Here is a 24,301-nt window from a genome sequence, read left to right as displayed (position 1 = left end):
GCAAACACCCCACTGCTTTACTGAGATCACTTCCTGATCCATCACTACAGCAGCCTTGGCTCTCCTGTCTTCCAAACCTGTTGCCAGAAGCCTAATTAATTCCATTTCAGAGAGTTGTTATGTCTCTTCACCTCCCTAACCAGCTTCTAAAACACCGCTGGAAGCCAGAATGTAAACCAATCTTGTCCTCAGCTTTTCCTCCCCACCAGCCTCCAGGCAACATATCAAAGGAAAACTTAAGCCCTGATGTCAGTAAATGCTTTCTCACCCTCTGCCTGGAGACACCTTCCAGTCCAAACAATTGAGAAACAGATAGGAAAGAGCTTTGAAAGTACATGCACACAGCAAAACAAAGCAGCCAATATCTCCCTCCGTACTGAGCAGGCCCATCAAATGGAAGGATTACATAAATACAAAAAGAGTATACAGTTTTCAAACATCCACATTTATGATTTTTTGACTGCAGAAAAAGTAAGTTTATCAGGCAGCATTCCCTTCTTCCACATAGAGTCAGTCTTCTACTGTCAGAATTGTTTCACCATCACCAGTGACTTTTACTCTGTGTTATGGATGGAGTCTCTGTTTCACAGTGCTAAAATCCCATCCACAGTGTGAGAGCAGCAAACTGTAAAATGTACAACAAAGGAAAAGTGGACTGGTCCCTTTCTCTATAGCTAGCAAATAAGATTTTGGCAGAAAAATCCTCTCATTTCCACTTTTGATGACCAGGACAGGAGAAAAGCTTTCATCAAGTCACTAAAAAAAAATACTACCTTTAGTCACTAAAAATATTACTGACTTTATTTAGTGTAATCTAGTCAACTTAAATACCACTGCTACTACCACAGTATTAGTAGATAATACAGAAGTTAAATTGAGGCACTTTAATACTTGAAATGACTCTGAGCAGTGAAAGGAAAATTGAGGCACTTTAATACTTGAAATGACTCTGAGCAGTGAAAGGAGAAGTGTTTTTTGAGGTTTAAACTGCACTTTTTGTATAGAGGCACTTTATCCAAGTCTTTTGTTACACATTACTAGAAAACAGGTAACACCTAAACAACCTCTACAAGGTACAGGACTCAAAAAAGACTTCAGTACTGGGTGAAACACCTGCACACTTTTCAAAGAGCCGCAAGCCTACAGCCTGGATGGTATTCCTTGTTACAAGGATCTGGTGCTGTACATGAAGGTTGGAAATGCTAAAGTTGATGAAAAAGCAGCAAAGGCAAATGCATTCTGCTTATTATTCTAACCCTAAAAACATTTAACTTTTCTGAGGCAATGGACTAGGACAGACATAGAGTTACAAGGTATCAATGCTACTTGTACAGTAGTACTGGTACTAGAAGCAATAGTATAATCATTGCAATTACCCTTCAGTGTGGCTGTTCTCTTTCAAGCTAAACTAGCACAAGAAAAATACTTTGACAGCCATTACTGAAATTACCTCTCCTGAGAAAACATTTCTTCCAAGTGGAAAGACAACAGGAGCCCTCCTCACCCGCTCCAGTGCAAGCCAGCCAGTTTTACAGAGTAAACTAAGCTAGCAGGCTGAATTTTACATTGAACACATTAACTGATTCATCAGCTGTACTGTGTTAGTAGTAACCAGGCAAAGACGGGTGATTATAATCCACAGTCAGACATTCCCAGCACACAGCTTGGACATTTTCAGAATAAGGTGAAAACAGTAAAACCTGGTGGGGAAAAAAAAAATCTAAAAAGCAACAATCTTATCAATAAGACCATGTCACTTTCTAAAATGCCGGATTTCCTATATGGAAAAAAGTCTTGGAGAGGAAATAGTAGAGAATAACTGAAAAGTAGAAAATAATTTTTCAGTCATGCTTTAAGGGCAGATGAATTCACAGCAGTAACTTTGCACACAATGTAAGTACTAATTAAGAAGTTAAACTGCCCTAAGTTTCAATAGGGTAGGTAGTCCCCTATGTAGTCAACGTGAGAAACCTATTTTAGAATGGAACTGAGAGCATCAGAGGGTCCTTTCCGTCAGGCCACCTGCAAAGTCACCTAGACTTCTCAGGTGCTTAAATCAGGCTCTGAATACTCTCTTTTGAGTCCCAAACAAAGAGAGATCTATTCAAAATGTTTATCTCTAGATACACAAACCCAGCATTGGTGGATTCATACCTACTTGTATCAAACGGTACTATCAACAAAACAAACAAAAGGTACTCTCAGGTTCTACAATAAATATATTTTAAGCAAGAAAAAAAAGTCTGCTAACAGAGCAAAGGAGAAAGCATCACAGCTTCTGCTCAGAAAGCAAAAGTAAGGACAAAAAGGATTGTAAGTTTAATATAAATAAATTACACAGTAGTGAAATCAAAGATGTAACACAAAATTGACAAACCTGCACAATAAATTTATCCAAGGGAGAAGATAATTTGAAGTTGTGGAGCAAAACTGGCAAGAATCACTGCTTCCTCTTGGGAAGCTGACATGATGACCCAAGCAGAACAAATGAACATCTCAAGTCTTGGAAGAATAAAGTCACAGGCAACGCATAAGCAACCTCAAACAATTCTCACAGGTTAAATGACTAGCAAAACTCATGTCAGGAAGGGATTCTGAGATGCCATCTAATCTGTACCTCCTACCTAGGAAGCAGGATCAAACATACCTAAACCATTCTGAATAAATCACATCTCATGTATTTACTGCCACTTGGAACACACAGCTTTAATGAGGACTATCCTACCCTTTTGCTACTGTTTAAAGTTAATTATAGGCTTGATTTTTTTTAGCCGCTTAGAACAGCTAAAACTTTAGCATAGACATAATTATTCCTGCTGGAACAATAAAAGCAAACCCCAAAACAGCCAACACAAGCTATGCACACAAACATGCATTTTCATCAGTGGAAACAACCGTGCCAGCAGGGCTTACCCACATAGGGGTACATATGTAGCTACACTGCCTAACCTTTCCTAATATAGGGTAGGATGTAAGAAGTTACAGCCAACCATTATTCATAAAACCAGATGATGTTCAAACTGAGCTATGATTCTTTCACTACAATAATTGAGTTTCCATGACAGACAAATAGAGAAGAAATTGCTTGAACAGTCAGCAAAATGGGGGCCTTAAGAATACTGAAGAGTTATTTAATGGAACTGAAAAAAAAAAACAACTTGGCCAAGCATTGAATGTATTTGTTACCTAATTACATTATTTCTACTGTGTTACTTTCACTTGATACTCCTCTCTAAAAATAAACTACACATACCAGTGAATAAATACAAATGCAAGTGAACAGATATCACAGCAAGAGATGCTTATGACACAGTGCAAAGACAGGGTCCATTGCTTTTGCTATACATTACGCAAAGAAAAATGGAAGTTAGGCTGAATTATCTCCTTAGAGATGAGAGTATAGCTTTGATTTTATAGCTGTCGCTGGTCTCCACCTCACATTTCCCTTCACCTTTCTCTCTGGCTTCAGTCCAAAAATATAATAGAGTGGAACAAACTAATACAACTGTACACAGAACAAGGAGATGAAGAAAATTAAGTGAAGCACTTCTGATATCAAACTCTAAAGTGAGAACAGTAAAACTAACAGGAAATAAACAGAGTGCAATCTTGGCCAGTGAAGGGCGAGGGGTGTGTTGGTGTTATAAAACCTGTTTTACAAATCTCACTTTTAAAATTGTAAATATTACATTGCTTTTTACAGGATTTGCTATGTAGAAAAATAAATTCGTTACTGTGGAATGCACTTTAAGCATTTCTTCTTGTTTTATTTCAGTTAAATGCCTACCAGTAAAATGCCCTTTGTCTTAAGATGTATTCTGATACCCCTTAAGACCAAAAAGTGTTGAGAACTCTCAAATATGGGCAGCAAAGCAAGCGTTACATTTAACCATAGCCCAACTAAATCAAAACTCTTTAAAATATTTGTTTTTTTACTGTTTTCTAGTTTTTGTGCATTTGAGCTGATGTCTTTAAGAAGTATAAGCCAGAGAAATATATTCCTTCAGGTCCCAAACTCAGCAAGAAACATAAAATTTCACCTTCACCTTGAACTCTGTAATACTTGAAGATGAATGCTCTGAATGTACTTTAAAAAAAAACAGCTTCACAATGTGAACATTGCAAAATGACACAAGAGTTTTTTAATTAAAAATGTACTCTTCACTTCAAATCACTTAGATCCCATGTATTTTGGCCATTACTTTACTTCTTTTTCTTCTTCCATTTTACCACATAAACAACATCGTATAAGAAGCAACACGCTTGTTTTTAAAAATAAACAAAATACACCTCTGAACTGAGGATATGACAGATTGTATGTAACAGAAGCACGTTGGAAAAGTCTGTAAATAAGGTATTTTCCTTCACAAGCTTTTCTCACCCAAAAGCTCCATCCACAAGGCTCATTAATTTTAGTTCTCTTTTCAAAGAGGTATTGGATTAAGAGCAGAACTGATCAAATGGGTCACAGACACACCACCACTGTTAGGTTTTCTGTCACATTAACATCTTGCCCAGGCAGGTCGCAGCCCTATGAGGTCCTAAGAGAATATCCTCAGAAGTGTTTAATATACTTGAAGCCTATGTCATTAATAAGGGTTAATTTCTAACCACCTGCTGGACTTGTGGCTTTCAAGCACAGACTTGTGAGATGGGTAGCTAATACCTGTCCCATACAACTTCCCAAACTAGAATAGTTTGAGGTGTCTATTCTCCAGACTGAACAATCCAATCTCCCTCAGCTGTCTTCTTAGGAGAGGTATTCCAGCCCTCTGATCACCTTTGTGGACCTCCTCTGGACTCACTCAAGCAGTCAAAAGCACTTAAAACAACAGAAGTATTCACCTTTAAACACCCATGCCAAAATGGGCCAAGGTGAGGGAAAAGAGGATTTGGGATAAAAGAGTTCAAACTAAACTGAACAGCATGAAAAAAATCCATTATAAAGGCACACAGATGAACTGCTGGAGCAGCTATGAAGCTGTATCATGTAGTTAAAGAAAGATCAGCTAGACTTACGCCGAAAGTAGACTACCTAATAAACTACATTAGATACTACAGAAGAATCTCATTCAGGATGCTCTCTTTCATGCCTGTATTTTGATTTTTACAATTTTACAATTTTACAATTAGGAACTTATTTCCCTTCAAAAAATCACCACGCTCTGGGTTGTAGAGGATCTTTTCACATGACACAGCTGGTCTCACTGGTGTTCATAGTGGACATATACATACACACACATGTTACAGATTGCTTCTGCACAACTGAAGCTAATGAGTGCTCTTACAGCAGCCCAGCAGGCATGCTGAGTACTAAACAGACACTAGGAATGAACTTTCTTGCCCCAAATACAGTACAAGAGGAAAAAACAAACTGGCAAGCCCAGGGGTGAGGAACCCAAGACTGAACCAAGACTCTGCAAAGCCAGACCCTGACAGCTGAAGAGACATACGAAGATGCATCTGTAACTCATCCTAGTCCTGCTTAACTATGTGCAGAATGAAACATCTGAGAAGCTGAAGAAACATTCTAATATTCTAATACTGACTCCCAGCTGTCTGCAATTAGCATTCCTCTGCTTCAGGTTAATAATTCCATGCCATCTTATACCGAGGGACAAAAACCCACAGTGTTCCTTGTAAAAACCTGCTAAACTGTAGAAGTTTATTTCCCTTTTACAGATTAAGGAAAGCAATGTAAGAAACATGTTCCTGGTTCCTTAACTATTCAACAAGTGTCAATCTTAATAAAATAAGCAACTCACACTGGAACACCCACTGTACCAAGTCAGAATAAAGTTTCAGCTATTTGTTTCTCAGATACTACCCACTCCAAAGCAGTTCCCTGTGGAACACCTCAGCATTCATAGAGCCAGCTGCAACAACAAGTGGAATTAGGTAGAATTCATCTGTGTGAGTTTTTTAACTTGCTGTGACAGATCAAAAAGGTTACACAAGACAAGAATGAGGATCAGGCGACGGAGAAAGGATGCTGCAAATGCTGCTGTTGATTGTTAATCAAGCTTGCTCAGAAGGGATGATTGGAGAGAGCATTCTGACTTGAAGGTTTCTTTAGTTTTGTTTTCTCTCATTGTTTTTGCATTTTTAAAACATCCACATACTCATAACAGGCTAACAAGTACAGCCAAAATGACCTAGAAAAACAGCAAGGACAGGGCACTGACATCAGGTATTTCTGGAAAAGTCAGCCACAGAAAAAACTCTTAAACTATGGCTTTCTCCACTAGGGCTGTATGGCGGATGATATTCTCACTGTGCAAGAATTAATATGAGTGAGTGTGTGTGTGTGTGCGCGCGTGTTTTTTCATGTGTTTGTGCATATATATACATACACATATATGTATATATACACAAACACATATATACACTTTCTTTCAATAACTGAAAACATAGCCCTCAAGAGAACTAAGTGATCAACAAGCTAGCAAAATGCTCCAGAGAACAAATCAAGATTCAGTTTGAGTCACAAGTACATTGATTCGCTCACTGCATAAAGCAAACAAAGAACTATCAAGGTTACTTGCTTATATTTTTCTGTCCATGGAATTCACCTGCTAAATTTGCACACTGCCCTTCTTACCATCTGTAACTAGTGCTGGAAGGAAGATTATCAAGTAAATATGCTTTTGGTTTTGGGTTTTTTTGTTTTGTTTTTAATTTAGAGAACAGCAAACAAGAGAAGCAGACATGTTCCTTCCTCCTCCTCCTTCACTGCTACTACCCCCATAAGCTTACTAACAGTATTAAAATCCTAATGGGATCTGTGCTTACAAGACTTTCTTATACCTCTTATTTCCTCAACTAGAGTTACAAAACTCTATCTGGATCCCATAACCATTTTGCAACAGTGAAACTGCAGCGAGAATAATGTTGCAGGGTAGGAAACATAGAGACATAGAAGACCACATTGAAAGCAAAAAGAACTGGGGAGAGGCCTACATCAGCCCTAAGCCACAGAATGACATTTTTATGTAAAAACAGTTGAGAAGATGAATAAGCAACAGAACTTTTTCATTAGTGTTTACTGGATAAGACTGATGAGATTCATAGCCAAAACCCATTAAAAATACAAATCCCAGATGGGCAGATTACAGTCCAGAACTGGAAATCTCACACTTAACTGACAAACTGCAGCAACTATTACTACACAAATTCTGTTAAACCGTCACAATAACATTTTAAGAACAGCTGGGTTTTTCAAACCGAATGTAAAAAGGCTTATTTTATCACAGGAGGGTGTCCAATTCATCCCCAAAGTCTCCGCCACCTACAGCAAAAGCCATAGCACAGAGTCAAATTTCAGCTCAATTTGATTTCTGAAAATTGCTTAACACACATCACAAAGAGCTCATGCATGTTAAGTCAAAATATTTCATGCTCAAACTCTCTTTTTGTTGCTGTATTTACATTTCTCTTCAAAACAAGGTAAGTTATATTATTTGGCTGACTGCATACACATATCTCCCAACATTGTGACTTCTGACTCCAAGATTCAGACATTCTGGGAAGCAAAAATTAATTTCCTCTATAAGGCAGACCTTAAAATATGTCAAAATATAAGAAAATGAAACCCAAACTCAATTTTTATTTGCACACCAGCCCCCTAGATTTGCAGAATACAATACCAGATTCTGGAATTGGAGTGGATGAGTGATTCAGGTTTTTATTTTTCAGGTGTTGGTGATTTTAAACCTGTTCAGTCTGTGGTTTTCCTTCTGGTCATCTGAATATTAAAACCCCCATCACATTTCTGACTAACCCCCCCCCCGATTTTTGACAAACTCATCTCATGATGTCTTTCTACACTCACTCTGCATGCATACAGAGCTAAAAAAAAAACAACCACCCCAAAACCCAAAAACCAGCTGACTTAACTTTGGTCACCAGTGAAGAAATGGCATCGCCACCATGCCAACGTCAAGCATCAAGACTGTATCCCAAAGTTTTTGTTAAAGAATCTGAGCACTTAATACAGGAGGGCTCCCACATACTCAGCTCAGCTCTTGCTGTTTCAATATTGGACTGAGTTAATAATACTTTATGTTATTATTTTTGAAGTTACAACTTGTAAATCATAAAGTGTTCCACTATTATGCCAACTTCTGGTGACACTGCCTCAAGATTTCATAAGGCATAAAAAAGCCCTACAAAGAGAAGGCTGGTAAGGCTTTATCATGCTAAGCAATAACTGATCAGAAAACTAGAACTCAGAAGATGCATGATGTGTGTGTAAGGTCCAAAATCCTAACCCACTAAGAGTTTAAAACAGAAAGAGTATGTCAAAAATCCCACAGCCGTGTCTCAGCTTTCCCTACAGTAATTCAACATTTCTTACTGTTAGCAAAAAATCTTCTAACAGTAGCAAAACCTTCTACTCATTCAGAAAGGCTGTCTTTGAGATGCTCTGGTTCCCAGTGCCCTTTCTTCTAGAGCAAAATCAATGCTGAAGCAAGTAAGCAGACAAAGATAAACAGTAGGGGTTCTTATGTTAGCCTGCACAGCGCATACTAATACATGCAGCATTTACTTTCCCTGAATTTCTAGAGATCTGTGGGGAAACGGTCCCATATATATCCATATATCCATATGTATATACACAGATACATGTATCTTCTCAGTACACCTTCTAGCAGCTGCTTGCTTCTACCCCTCCCAACTTCATCTGCAGTTTCCTGTGTCAGCAAGAACACTTCAGAGGCAAACCATCTGACAGAATCCTCTCTTCAAAGCAGCATGAGATGTTAATAAGAAAAATAACCACCCCTGTTGTGTTATTCCTCCTTTCACCACTGGTAAAAATGACTAAAGAATTTCAATGTGCCCAAGCAAATTGTAATTGCCAAGCAGATATCCTGCTGTGTAATCATCCCTCAAAGGTCCTCTTGCAATTAGTAGACAGAGGAAGAGCTACACACCTGAAAATTCTTTCTGGTGGCTAAAGCACAGGCTTCCTGTCTTTCCTTGCAAACTTGTCTTCCGTATGTCCTTAAAGCATCTTAGCTACAATACTCTTACTATATTAGAAACCAGATCTCTAGGGAAAAACAAACAAACCAACCAACCAACATCTGAACAAAGTCTTCAAAAGTTCAGGACAAGCCAAAGGTGGAAAGCTACAAGTTATATTTTGTAATCAAAATGATGTTTGATGGGGGAGGGGAGGAAAATAAAGATGAAACCAAAATCCCGTATTTGGTTTCATGACTCCAGGGCAGGAATACCAGCATATTATCACTAAGCTCAAATTCCTAAGATCCTAGCTGTTCTGCCCTACCAACCACATCAGATTTTGTTGTATGCATACAGTGCATGGATTTTGCAAATGCATACAGTATGTTGTATGCATACAGTGCAGTGTATGTATTTTGCAAATGCATACAGTGTATCTACAGAAAACATCCACTCTGCAAACATCAGAACCTCTCAAACACAAGTCTAGTCCACATCAGAAAAGTGTGTTTTCCATTTAACTCTACTGCTTCTCATATGCAATAACTGTGAAAAATCTTCTGCACAGGGCTGTGCAGATGAAAGTATGTTATGTTGATGTCTTAAACCAGATGAGATCGATTTGTCTCTTCATAAACTCCGCATCTCAAGAGCAAAATGTCAGTAATCTCTTTTCTCAGCTCTCACCCACTCTAACATTACTGAGATCCCAAAACTGTAATACCAGCATTAGGCAGGCAATGCAGTAGTCACATCTAAACAACCTCATCTGGAAATTCAGACAGGAAAATTCTTAATCCAAACACCCTTCCATTTGCCTCCCTAAAACCAGAATTTGTATCAAAAAAAGAGCAGCCTGGGCAAGCAACCGACAGCTGTTAGAAATACCAAAATGAACAGCAAATTTTTGTAAAGCAAGACAGACAGTGCTACAAAACACTGTATTCATGCCAGTGCTGGCCAAGGTTTCATGACAAATCGGGCATTCAGAATAACTCTACAGCTGATGAAGCAGATCAGCTTCAGGCAAGTAATTTCCCTGCACTGTTACTCCTTGCTCTCTCACCCCATGCACAAAGCATACTGCATAACCAGGATTGTGCATTCAGAGCACAGACATCAAACAGCTCCCGTTTCCTGAAAGCAGGGCTCAGCACTCCCACTTATCCCCACTTCTGCTTCATGTAAGGTATTTTAAAACCTCAAAATTTAAAATCATCTCCATTGGCCTACAACAGAAAAACAAACTATGAAGACCAACAGGGACCAGATGTTTTTCTGAATGTAGACAATGGAACATAAATGCAAATCAAAAGGTCAGAGTGCATCACAACTGAGGAGTAACCTCTATAGAGAAGTATTGGTATGTTTTCAGACGCTGAAAGGAAATCATACGAAACACCATGCAATCTCAACTATTTAATATGCTGCTCTCTATTACTAGTACCCATCTTTAAGCATTACATGCAAAATTAATCTCTAACCAGCTTTTTTCCTGTGTCTAAATCCCAGAGCAGCAGCATCACTTGGCCTCCAAACAAATGCACTGGCAAACACTGAAGAGCTGCATTACTAACCATATCAGAATGAGATCAGGCCAATTTTGTTCGTGCTGATGGAAAAGTTATTGTCTGAACAGATCAAGAATGAAGCACTCTCACTTCTAGGGTAAAAATAAGTAATAATTAAGCATCTGTCAGAAACTAAAATAAGTATCACCTCTAAATATCACCAACAGGAAAATCTGTTTCATAGACAGGAGTCATAAGAAGGTAAGGTATCTAAATGCTTTTGAAAATAATCTTACCTGACTCTTCTTTTTATCTCCTTTGGTTTTGTAAAAACCTCCCAAGTCTAACCCCAGGTCTATGGCTTTATGGGAGATAAACTGGGAACTGTGGTTGTTTAGTCTGGAGAAGAGAAGGCTGAGGGAAGACCGGGGGGGGGACCCAATTCCTCTCTAGAACTACCTGAAAGGAGGATGGAGAGAGGAGGTGCCTGGTCTCTTCTCCTGGATAGCAAAAGAGGTAACAGCCTCAAGTGGTCTCTTCTCCCAGATAGGACAAGAGGTAACGGCCTCAAGCTGCATCAGTGGAGGTTTAGATTGGATATTAGCAAAAATTTCTTCACCAAAAGGGTGATCAGGCATTGGAACAGGCTGCCCAGGGAAGTGGTGCATTCACCATCCCTCGAAGCGTTCAAAAACCGTGTAGACGAGGCCCTCACTGACATGTTTTAGTGGTGGACTTGGTAGTCCTGGGGTAATGGTTGGTCTTGATTTTAAAGGGTTTTTTCCAACCTAGGTAATTCTACAGCTCTATGATTCTGAATTCAATTTCCCTTGCATCACCTATAGAGAGAACAAAAGGGGGCAAACAAAACTGCATACCAAGGAATGTATGAAGCAAGCAGGCAGCTACAGAATTTTTACAGAGGAGGAATTCATTACAAGCATACTACCATGCACTTGTTGCTCATGACTAGCCAGGAAAAACTAACTCCCTGTCCTTGAGAAGGATAAGCAACTTAGCTGACTCATGCACTACTTCTTTAAATGAAACCAAGTAGTCTATGAAAACTTCCAAAGGAATTCTGGGTCAAATACAACTAATTTCTCTGTGTCAGACCACATTCTCTTCAAGTCATGCATGAAAATTACATGCAAGTGTAAGTTACCACTGTTTTCACCTGGAGCTCTAGTAAACAAATTTGCAGCTGCATTTCTCTATTTCTCCCATCTCAAAATTGACTGACCTCAATAAGAGGTAGGAAATTAAATAATATGCAGCAGGAACTGCAAACAGCTCAAGAGAATCATTAAATAATGCCTTACAGATTTCACAAAGGTACTACCTTCTCTGAAAAAGCTGTCATTTCATTTGTACACAAGGTAATTTCATACTAACCCACCAGCAGGACTACTATGAAACTTACATGTCAAATACCTATATATAATTTTTATATCATCTCAGGCACTCAAGCCATCACCAAGCATTCAAATACACTCTAACATGAATTAACAAGGATTCATATTGGTACACTCTCCACAGGATGAAGACAGATGTAAATCAAGCAGATAAGAATTCCAGTATAGATATATTAAAAGAAAAAGATTAAATGTAAGTGTTGAGAATCACAATTTGTGTACACAAATGCAGGCAAATGTGAGCATATATTGAGTACAGTAAACCTGAAGTCCTATGAAGACCAGAAACAAGACATGGACAGATTCCATAAGGTCATACAATCTTTGATATTCACAGGTTCACCAAGCTTTTCTGTACTTCATGTAAGACTCTTGTTCTGTCACATACATTGACAAGATGCCAGTAAGAATGGCTCTGCTACACGTAGGCATTGTTTTAATGAATATACCTAAAAAAAGAATCCAGATGGTAACTTGACTACATTCACCTTAAGGCTGCCTCACTTCTTTAAGACATCTCAAGCCTAATGAACAAAAAAGCTGCAATTAATTTTTTTCTACTAGTTTATCTGGAAGAACAATAAAGACCCACGCTAACTGGATTTTAAAACATTGGTGTTTTCATTTTCACATCTCCTCTGATGAATTACTCACATTTACCAGTATTTCTGGATGGCAAAGAATCGTGATTATCTGCTTAAATTCTTCATCTCTCTGAACAGAGGAGGAAGCCAGAACTGATGACCCAGGTGTTCACTTGCCCATTGCTTCAATCAGTTGTCCCTTAAGTGTCCTAACCTGGCAGGAAAAAGTACAGCTGGATGCCTTCGAGTAAAGACTCTCACTGCTTGTGGACCACTTCTGGGTAAAAATTCTTTTATTACACTACCTATTTACCTTTGTAAAAAACATGGGCTTCTTTTTCTGTATTTGTTTGGGTCTCTGACCACCCTCTTTTTCATTTTCTGAAGTCTATTCTCCCCTTCAGCATCCAGCTTTTCTCCCACGAAGGGACAGGATTTCTTCTAAAGATGGACTTTTTTTTTTCACCCTTCATCTTATCCATTTATGCTTTCCCTTTCTTCTATATGCCAATCTTTATCCCATATGAAAAAGGAGCTTGATGCCTCACAGCCACAAACTAAACCTAGCAGACAAAAGACAGGCGTAAAAGTCAGAGGCATCAAGAAATAACATTGAGGTCCTGCTACTCGTTGCAGCTGAATGAGGATGTTAAGAATTTGTTTAAAAGACACTACACTCCTGCAACCTTTTCAGGATTCCCTTTTTATAGAAAGCAAATGTCTTAACCTTGATTTTTTTTTTGAGTATTAACCACACACCAGTAGAGATTTAGGTAAATCAACACACAGATTTTCCAGTTGTATACATCTTAAACGTGTTCAGCTTGCTGCTAATTGATACTGATAAAACCTGACAGTTCCTTTCTTAAGATTTTTGTTGCAGCAATCTAGAAACACTTGATTATGATTCATAATAGAAAAAGTATTTTATTAAAACCAGATACTTTTTTTACAGCATTTCTCAAAATTTAAATTTCCAGAAGATTTTAACAGGTACATTAGAGCCTGACAGAGCTCCTTTGTTTCATTCTGTTCAAAGACAGTAAGTTTCCAGCTGTATGAAAGCAAATAGATGAACTAAACGTAATCAAAACATCAGTTTCCACAAGCCTTGCCCGCAACATTTAAAACACCATCAAGAAATGTGTTCAAAGACATAATTTTCTATATTTTCTGTTAAAAATGCTACACAGTGATCCATCGCGTTGTCAGAAAGTTACCCATTCTGCAGGCAAAGAAACAAAGAAGAAAGGATGCATCGAATCACATGCAAATTAGGAGAAGTATAAGAATCTTCTGGCTGGTAACCCTATACTTATTGCTTGAGACTACAGAGATTCAGAGGACGTAACTCAGAAATGTGTGATACGGTATTTTGAAATTAGAACCTGCATTTTAAATATTTTGTATATTATGCATCACTGTTCTTTATTCTTTAAGGAAAAAAATAGTGGTTTAGCTAGTTGATACATAAGTGCTTTGAATTTTACATTTGGAGAGCTTGTAAGGGTGACACAAAGGAGGGGGGAGGAAAGGCATCAATACAGATAAAGTGCATCAAAATAAAGTTGAAAAGAAAACTTTTAGCCATGACACTATTTTAAATTACTCTTACAATGGCATTACAGTCCTACAATTAGAAAAATGACAGAAAAACATTGCCAATCTAAAAAGAGCAATGAAATCTTAAAGACATTTTTGCATTTTAAGAGCTAAAGAATAAATTGGATTTGACTCTATGAAAATGTTACTTAAAAATACAAAAATAAGCAAACAGATTCCCCAGATTAATCACAGATATTCTAAATAGACAAACATTTACTCCAGAAGTCCATTAAAGTATGTAAAACAACTCTGGAAGCCGTACATTCCTTTCTTCCTCTGGAACACAGCACTGTATATTAACTAGAACACAGACACTTAAGAGGAGATGGTCTCTGCTCCCAGTTTTATAACTGGCAGAAGAGACACTGTTCAAATCACTGATAGCCATTTCTGTTCATTATTTAAAAAACCTAGGCACCATAACCAAGCAGTCTCATAAACTGGGCTATACAAAAAGCAACTTTCTCAGTTACCCTACCAAAAAAAAAAATCCATTTGAGCACTTAAACCATCTCTAATCCTCTACCAACTTTTCATAGTAACTGAAATCACTGAAGGTACATTTGCTTAGAAATGAACTTCGTCATAGTTATTACACAAACACTGCAAAACAGGTGTTGATAGGAGTACATACTACATCAGAGGGGAAAAAAAGGGCATGACCACAAGTCAACATGAGTTTCACTTCCACAGCTCTTACACAGAATAACTTTTACTTTGAATGCATTACATTTGAAAACAACCATTCCTAGCTTTGGTTAATTCACTTCTTTTCTCACTAGAGCCACAATAAATACAGGGTGCAAAAAAGGTGCTACTTTTCTGCATACAGGTTATACTATGGTTTTGTTGCTGTTCCTCAAACTGAACTGGAACTCCAAAGTTGTAAACTTGCATATTAAATAATACTTAACTGATGGCTGCTATGATATTAGGACTAGAAGCAACACCAAAAGAGAGCAAGGGGGGCATGGAACAGACAACAGCCCAATGCAATCCATGAAGCTACATGGACACCTCCACCTATTGAACAAGCCTGCCCAGCTTTTTGAAACTTCCCATTATTTTCTCAATTAAGCAACTCACAATAAAATCTCTGATGGTCAACTGAAGAATCATAAAGATCCACCCATGTTACAGGACATCAGCAAAAAGCAGACCCAGAAAATACTGGCTCTAAAATTGAGTAATCTGCCTAGAAATGAAGATACACCTTAAGAGTAACTAAGCACTAATTTTAAATCTTCCAGGGTTTTCATCAGGGCAGGAATTTCACTTTCTCCTACATTTTATATAATTTATCATAAATAAATTAATTGATAACTAAACTTGGTCTCTTTTGCCTTTATCAGCAACACTCCAGACACTGCAGGACTTTTTTTTCTTTCCAGTTTCATTTCCCATTGCTTTGCTGACGGGTAACCCCAGGTTTGCAGAAAGGGCACAACTCAAACCACAAGACTTTCTGTGGTAGCTGTAAGACACACAAAATTAGTCTCCTGACCAATTTCCTGCTTACAGCACCAGATCATGCAGGTATTCAAACACAATAATTTAAGAAAAAAAATTAAAAGATCAACTTTTGGTGCTAGCATTTGAAGAAGTGACATAAGCAATACATCCAAGCACAAAAAAACCCCAAACCTTAAGCACGAAAATAAAAAGCTGGTTTTACATATGTTATTCCGAGTCAATGATCAAAAGACATTTGCATCTCACTGAAGACTTTTTACCCAGATAACCACACACTTCAAACCTGAAGTGCAGCTTGACAGAAATCCTGAGATGTTTTGTCTTTGCTTTGTTTTTACGTCAGGACAGACCTAGGTAAAAAATATCATACATAAAGATAAAACACACTTAAAACCCACTTAAAACACAATGAAGAAGAGGTTGAAGATGGGGAAAAAAAATGAAAGGAGGGAGATAAAGAAAGGAATGGGAAACAAAGAAAGAGTATCACCTGGAGTCAAGAATCAAACCTGAATCCTTATCCTTGCTTCCCCAGAAGCAAACATGACATAGAAAATAATCCTTGTACTTTCAGTCAGCCTGGAATTCAAACAAAGCATCTGTGATCTCTGGTCATTCAGCAACATGCAGATCTAGCTCCTCAAGGTGAAAGGAAGGAGAAAACAAACACAAAAAGAAAAATCCATGGAAGACAGAAAGAAAGATGTGACAGGAGAAAATGAGACATCTGTCACTGCAAAGATGAGACTTCAAACTAGAATGTGCAAGACTTCTTGTGAAGGGAAGAGAAGCTTATCTAAAGGAAAAGGCCAGAAGACCACAGGAGAGTTAAAACTGGATTGGTCACTTAAAATCTCAGTAATAAAAAAGCACCTTTCCCTGATAGCTTCTTTACATGGTTTCTCCAGTACCCATTTCTGAAGAGAGGGGTACACATATTGAATTACCTCAGAAAGGCAGAGGAAAATGCAAATGAAGAGAAAAATGTGTGAGAGTCATTCAACTTGTCATCCTTCTAAAAGACAAAGGTATTACTGCATTGTGAAACCAAGTTTTTGTATAGTAGAAGCTTCTAGACAGCTTCAAAATCTCCATCCTGGCTCTGAAACAGTGTATTTAATTATTCCAATCAGTCTCAACAGATGACTGTCTCTAGAGCTCCTCTGTGGTGTTTTCCACTCTAATGAATCAATGTCCCCTTTGCACTTTGTATTACAACCCAGACAGTCCCCTTCTCAACTTGGACCTATGCTGCTGCTATATAGCAAGTCAACATCACCAGCCACTATGGAAGAGTACAAAAATAGGTGAAATTCATTTACTAGCTGAAAAAAATATAGAGAAACCTATCTTCTAGTAGCAGCTCAGCCTTCACTTTCACATTACCTTTACTCTTTGGACACCTGATCTCTGCTTATTCTATATGCACCACAGTATTTTCTCACCAACATTAATATTTCTAAGATTCTGTCACTTCTATAAAGAAACTCATTAGGGAACTATACTTTTGCTCAACAGTTACTGTTTTGAAGTTTTAATGTTATTAGTAAGCTTGGATATATTGTAACAGGTATATTTGGGCTAAACCAGATTTTTCATGTGTTGCACTAAATTAAAAAGAATTTAATTTACACAACAAGCAACAGGTACTACACCTGCACCTCCCAGAAGCGTGAACTGATTGCATAATCTGCCTCTGGATACTAGAGACACAAATAAAGTAGGAAAAACCCCAACAACCAGTTGTAATATTGTAATACACCGTAATAGTAGCAAAACAGCAGCGAACTACAGTCTTCATTTCCAAGTCCACCACTCAAGTGAGCATGCTTTGGACGGCAACAACTTTCTTTTCTGAAAAGAGCAAGAGTCTAAAGAACACAGTATGAATTTGAAAGAGACTACATGTTTCTCCTGCTGTGCTCCTGAGCAAGAGTTAACTTGAGTTTACTAGTAACTGGCAATGCTGAGGAAGAAGCATTGCTCTCTAAGCCACTTATTCTTTGCTTGTATACATTAATGAATTGTCGTTGTAGCAATGTAGACACTGCTCAGACTTTGATCGGACTGTCTCTCTAAACTTATCATATCCTCACCTTAGGTGTTGTCTATTCTCTGCCAAGGATTTCCTCTCTACAGCTTCTACTTTTGAGGCACTGTGCCCAGAACTTAACATTGTGGGCACTCCAAACAGTTTGGAAGATCATAAACTGTCTGGGGCTGGATAACGGGAATGTTTTCTAGGAGATCACTGCCCGCATCAGTTCTTAGTTAAGTTTGAGAGGATTTTGCAGTACAGTACACAATGGCTCAAGCTTACAGTAGAGGAAAAAATAAAGCTTTTTCACTAGCTGTCTACTGAAAACAGTTCCAACACCACTCATCAGCACGCTTCCAGCAGAAGCTGGTGAAAATGAACAAATACAAACTGAGCGAAAATATTGTGATCATAGTATTTAGCAATCCTACAGTATTTATGGCAACTTCTTAAGTGCTTGGTAAACATTCTTATTCAGAAACTGTGAAAGACAAAGGACTAAGGGTGAGAAAGAGCTTAGAAGCTTTAAAGAAGAAACAAAGCCACAGTGGGTTTTGGGAGATCAGAGTAAATGTTCAAGTACACTCATTAAGTCCTCTGTTACAAAAATCTTTATGTGAAGATAATTGGTAACAAAACATTTGCAGAAACACTAGACTTACTTCAATTACCAATGAAAAATACAACTGTTTCAAAAAGTGAGAAGGGATCAGAATGGTTCTCAGAATGGTTTCTGGAAACAAAAAGACTGTCCAGAAAAGCAAAGAAAAGGCAAGTTTATGTATTTGTTGGTAGAAAGGTAACAAACTGGTGGAATGTAGTTTGAGATTGGAGAAAGTTTGCTGGAGTGGAAAACCAACTCAGGGAACCAGATGGTTCTGAATACACTGCAAAGATACTGTTCTTCAAACCATCCATCACCTTAACTTCAAAGCTGAATCCCCTGGCTGCCTAGCTGAAAGCTTCTAATCAATGATGTGCATAGATGATGATGGTCAAACTTCAGTTACAAGCAATATCTCATTCAAAATGGAAAAAAAAAAAACAACCAAAACCCAAGGGGTAAAACCAGGCAAACATGGCAGTCTCATTACAGAACAAGTCATTCTGAAAATAAGTGTTCAAAATTATGACAGGACTCTTCATATTCCCCAAATCAACACGCTTTGCTGAAGTTTCCTCTGGGATGTCAGTACAAGTGAGTCAGTGGAGATGGAAGCAGTTTCAAAATCTAAGGGCATCCATACAGTGGACACAGTGCCTTCCTCCGTCACATTAGCAATTCCACATTCAAAGAGAAAACTCCTTTTTAGAAAGTGATATAAGAGGACTTTACCACAGTGAAAATTAAACAAGGAAAAATCAACCATTCACATTCCTATTTTTTTTTATGTAATTACTGGAGGTACATAGTTCTATAAGGAATCCTATTCCAATGACAATATTAGAAAAACTCAGACATTTTTCTCTACCTTCCATCATCTTTCTAGGAAGTTGACGGGGTGACCAACAAATAAGTGAGTAACTCAACTTTCTGGTGACCCTCTGCAGTGAAGCACTGAACACTGCATATTTGCAACAGCTACCCCAAGCCTTATTGTTAAATTTACAGTAAGCATAATCATAATAGCAGAAATACTGAAGAAGAAGATAAAAAGCTGCAACAACTAACTAAGACATAACCGGGAAGGCAGGAGGGGGCAGTTTGTTTGTGTAAGAAGAGGACTCCCCAGCCAACAGCACTTCCATCACTCTCAGGGGGATTCCCTTGGAACTAATTAACAAAGAATTGGATGCTCACAAGAACAAATTGAAAACAATTGAAGAAGCTAGAAATCCTTTCTATTATGTAACTTGTCTGGCTGATTCCAAATGAAAACACAGGCTGAGCTCCAAACTGGAGTAAAAGACTAGCAGAATACAGATCCTCCTGTTAGTGTTTAACACCAAAAAACCTCAGGGTCTGACCTCATTTTTTGTTTGCATAGGCAACTACATCACAGGCCACTGCAAACTCGTAAGCTGGAAATAACAACACAAAGCTCTATTCAGAATGATCACATTTCAGAAGACTCACTACAACTGACAACCTCAGGATCCAGCAAGCTCTCAATACAAACTGGTCTTTCTTAGTACAAAACCACTGTCAACAAGAGGTGTTCAAAATAATTAAATTTATGCAGGAGTTCTGAAATCCAAGGACATCCCAGATGATGACAGATCCTTCATCAGACCAGACCTGCTGGCCACAAATGCACTGCATACAGTGTAGTCCCTGCAAGTGCTCCATGTTGTGAACATCTGTATGTGACTTCATAGAGTGGATAAATAATTATTTAGGCAGCAAATCCATGTCCACATACTTCTCCAAATAAGTCTGAGCAGAGCCTGCAAAGGCCAGCAAAGACCTTAAAGCAGGCAACAGGATCCTTTCAGAATGTCTCCCTTGTTAAAATAAAACTTTTTACAAAGGAATAAAGTCTCTCTACAGAAAAAGCCTAAGAAATACGAACCAATTACAAGCACCCCTGCCCATGCATGTTTGCAGAACCTGGAACAGCAATGTCTCAATGTGGTGCAAATAATAACAATTATTCCAACAATAATGTTAGTCATTATACTTCTTATGTCAGGAAAGAGACTGAGGATTGCAAATACACAGTATCTACTTAAGTGATTTTTCATTTTAATGCAACAAGTAGATGACAGCAGAGACAGAAATTGTGGCCTGCTTTTAATTTGGTCAAGAGACCTAAAGGAACTAGGCCAAGACCCAGAAAAACTGACAATCATACACTGAACCAGTGGAGAACGTTGCCTAAAAACATTGCAGTGATGAACAAAACCAAACACCTTTTCAAACATCAGTTATATGTAGGCTGCAGACTTGTATGGATGCACAAACCACTTTCACATGTCTGCCAAACTAGAGATGTCTTTATATCCACAGCAGTTATGTTTTCAAAACTTAGGCTCCTTTCCAGCAAGTTAACATGCAACAAGATTGAAAGCAAAACATTAAGTTTATATGCTTTCCCTTGTGTCTAATGAGTATTTCTACATCTCAAGATTCATTGCTTTAGAAAGCACAATGCCAACAGTGTTCCCATTCTTTACACCAATAGTGTATTCCATACTAAACCCAATGTGTCCTGGCAGCAGTATCCAAGAGAGCGATCCAACTTGGACATGCAGTCAGCATTTCTCCCACTCTCCCTTGTTTTGGGTTGGGTTTTGGGGTTTTTTTTGAAGCTTCCATTCTGCCCTCAACTCTAACCCTGACTTGTCAAGAGACAGGTGTTTACATACCTCGGACTGGGATAGTTTCAAATGTATTATGAATTTAGAACTTAAGCTGCTCTGGAAAGCCTATGGTTAATGCAAATGTACTTTCTGGTCCTAACCCAGTGACAAGTGAACATTTGTCCTTAGTGTAACTTGGCTAGATTTCAGCACAATTCAATGTAAATTGCATTCTCTGTTCATTTAAGGTCAACATTCAGAAGAGAATGAAGTTTTGCAGTTCCAGGCTAGGAGATATTAATGAGGCAGGTGATGGTCACAAAAGCCAGCAATAACATGAAAAGCACTGACACTGGGTTGAATGAAAAGAAAGGAAATAAAAGGAAGACTAGAAAGGGCTTGTCTAATTTCTGACAACTGTATGTCTAGGCTCTGCTTGGTGTAAACACCACTTGAGTTCTAGGGTCAAGATGCATCAGAATAAGAGAGAAATTGTACTTGATTAAAAAAAAATAAAATCAAGCAAAGAGTTAGTAGCTACATGATGATTTTAAATCATTCTAATTGTTTATGTTATCTATTTTCCTGCCTGCTATCACATACTATCCAAAAAAAGGAAATACAACAACTCTTGAAGTAGACACACTGTAGTTTGCTGACTTCTTTGTTGCTGACTTCTTTGTGACAGTCTTAAGGCCCCCTTGTCTACCGCTGCAAAAGGAAGTTTGCTTATTTACTAGACAGAAATGTACAGAAACTGACAAGGAAAACAGACTCCTCTATACAATGATAGCTTACCTGCCTCTACATGAGTAGTTTTATAGCAGTTCCAAAACCCCGTTAAAGTGCATTCCAATCAAAGAAAGTGGGAACCTATGTGTAGTTATTCTCAGCCAAGTCTACAGTTTGTCTATAGAGAACTGTTTTCAGGTTTCCAAGAGCCAGCCCACAGAAACTACTCAGAACAGCAGTACGATGGTACTACAGAGTGTATGCAGGTGAACCTCACCCAAAAGACAGCTTTGTCCTAAGATCCTCAGTAAATCTGTATTTTCAGTCTTTGGTCAAAAATTATCCTGACAGCTTCTCTTTGCAGCTTTGCCACTCCTTCCACACATTTCCTCACCTACCACCCCCCTTACCCCACAGGTTCCACGAGTCCAAAGAGCATCCCAACGAAAACGGGTGACCTCACCTTTCATTTTGACAGTGGGAGAATTGGGTCCTGCCGATTGCTTCCTCCATCCTCTCCAGTTCTGGCAAAGGCTTTCCGCCTCAGAGATAAAGGAACAAAGAGAGTCTTCTTCAAAGCGATCAGAGTCTTCAAATGAAAACCTCTCCCCGTCCTCCCACTCCGCAAACATGAGTTCCATCACATCCAACTAGCGACGCGGGGGAAAAGAAGAAAGACAGCAACAGCACTGCTCACCCCGAGCAGGTGGATGGGCTTGAGGGCTCTTGCAGTTCCTAAAACCTCAGCTTCGATTCAGTCCCCATACTGACAGAGCCTGCACTATCTGAGGCGAGAGAAGCAGGAAATCAACTAACGGGAAGCTCGTAAAAATCCCAGAATGAAAAAAAAAAAAAAAAAGGTTCTTTAAAAACTTAGGGAAAAAAATGTTTATGTCCATAAAATGTACTTGAGGCGCAAAGGGGTGGTCAGTCTACGGGAGCTGCCCCGGGCGGGACAGGTGCTTGCCGGGCACACGGAGGGGTGAAGGCTTCCGACGGCCGCGGCGCTGGAAGACAAGAGAAAGGGCCGGTTTCCTCCTCCGGGACTGCTGCCCGGGTAGAACCAGTATCTGTGCGCAGGGCCGGGTCTCCCTGAGGTTGTGCTTTTCTCACTCTCGGTGCAGGAACCGGAGGCAGGGCAGGAAGGGACAGCGGGGGGAGGGGGGACGGACAACTTCCCTCCCGGGTCGCGGGGGCTTAAAAACGGCCGGGCAGGGCCGGGACACCCGCGGCAGGGGCGGCGCGACCTCCGGGCGGCTCGTCACCGGTGACAGCGGGCGGCGGGCAGCGGCTCCGGCCTCATGGGGGCGCGGGCGGCGGCAGGCAGGGAAAGCCCGGCTCTTGGTCGCTGGCGGTAGGGGCGGGGGGGCAGCGGGCAGCCTGTCGCCGCCGCTGCCGCCGCTCCCGTCGCGGTCGCGCCCCCGCGGGTCTATGTGCCCATGGCCAGCGGGGCCCCGCGCGCGGACGCCCCCCCGTGCCCGGCCCGACGAGCGGTTCGCTGTCCTGGCGCGACGGCGGCGGCGGCAGCGGCGGCGGCAGCAGCTCCCTGCCCGGCGCGGGCACCAAGATGGCTCCGCGCTTCCCAGCTTCACCTGCGCCACCCCCCCCTCCTCCTCCTCCAGCTGAGCCCTGCTTCCGGCGCGGGGCTTCCGGCTTCCGCTACCAGGCTGAGGCGGGCGCGCGAGGCATGGTGGGATGGCGGAGGGCTGTGAGGCGGTGTGCGGGCTGGATGTGGGTGAGGGGAGCCGGGAGGGACGAGCGGAGGCCCAGCTCCTCACCAGTGAGCCTCGGCTCGTCCCTCCCGGGTCAGAGAAGAAGGGAAGAGCAGACTGGCTGTGGAAAAGCCCCGTAGCCTTAGGCACGCCGCTAGAATAGGCTGTGGTGCTCGGCCGGCGCCTGGGTGCCGCTCCGTAACAAGCGGGTGTACCCGGGGACAGCCTGGAGCAGCGGGCTGCCGTGCTGTAGTAAAGCAATAGCTCGTCTATTGTGATTGCACGGACTGCCCGAGGCAGCGGGGAGCACGAGTTGTGCGGAAATGTGGGAGTGTACCCTGGAATATACCTCAAATGAGTTGCTGCTGTGTTCATCTGATTCAGATGAATAGTGAACTTGACAGAAACGGGGAAAAAACACAATGGAAATAAGCCATGAGGAGAATATGGCTCTTAGAAGAATAAGCCCTGCTCAAAAATGCCACAATAATCCCTTTCCTCAAAGACCCTTGCTTTCCAACAGAGATAGGAGTTGCAGGAGTCTCAACAAGTCCCAACATTAAAACCAGAGTTGCACAGGATAGGTAAGGGTTTCATATTCCACAGACTCCAAAAGCAGGAGGTGTGGTATGTTTCGAGTTTTTTCTGTACTTTTTTGTTCTGGAGGTGTAGTTTGTTGCCTTATTGGGAGAGTAGACTGGTAAAATACCAAATAGTAAGGTTTTGCTATAAGTTGAGAGTCAGCTGAACAGCAGCTCCCTTCCCACATGAACAGAGGAAAATCAGCAAATTATTGGGAAAAACAAATAAATAAATAAGAGCTAGGGAAGAAAGAATGATGTACTGAAAGACAGCAATGAGTGGATGGTGCTCACGGTGAGTCTTAAGAGATGGGCCTCGAAGGAAACTCCCTGCATGACTTGTCCTTAAATAGTTCAAGGTCTTGAACACAAAGATACATTACTAAAATGTCCACCAACAGAAGTGTGTTTACGTGTGCATATGTCCAGTCCTTCAG

General features: G+C 40.0%; 1 protein-coding gene across 1 annotated transcript in view; it reads right to left on the bottom strand.

The window, feature by feature from the left end:
* ZSWIM8 (zinc finger SWIM-type containing 8) overlaps nt 1-22,913 on the bottom strand; it is a 64,265-nt gene extending 41,352 nt beyond the window's left edge. Inside the window, exon 1 of the mRNA XM_005152664.3 lies at nt 22,035-22,913. Within this exon, the coding sequence (XP_005152721.2) occupies nt 22,035-22,212 (178 nt within the window). The 5' untranslated portion in view covers nt 22,213-22,913. The remainder of the gene's footprint in view (nt 1-22,034) is intronic.
* Between the last annotated feature and the right edge of the window lie 1,388 nt (nt 22,914-24,301).

This window comes from Melopsittacus undulatus, chromosome 8 (assembly GCF_012275295.1).
Source record: "Melopsittacus undulatus isolate bMelUnd1 chromosome 8, bMelUnd1.mat.Z, whole genome shotgun sequence".
Classification (NCBI taxonomy): Eukaryota; Metazoa; Chordata; class Aves; order Psittaciformes; family Psittaculidae; genus Melopsittacus; species Melopsittacus undulatus.
The sequence above is the reverse complement of the archived record's forward strand: the minus strand, read 5'-3'. Positions and strand labels throughout refer to the sequence as shown.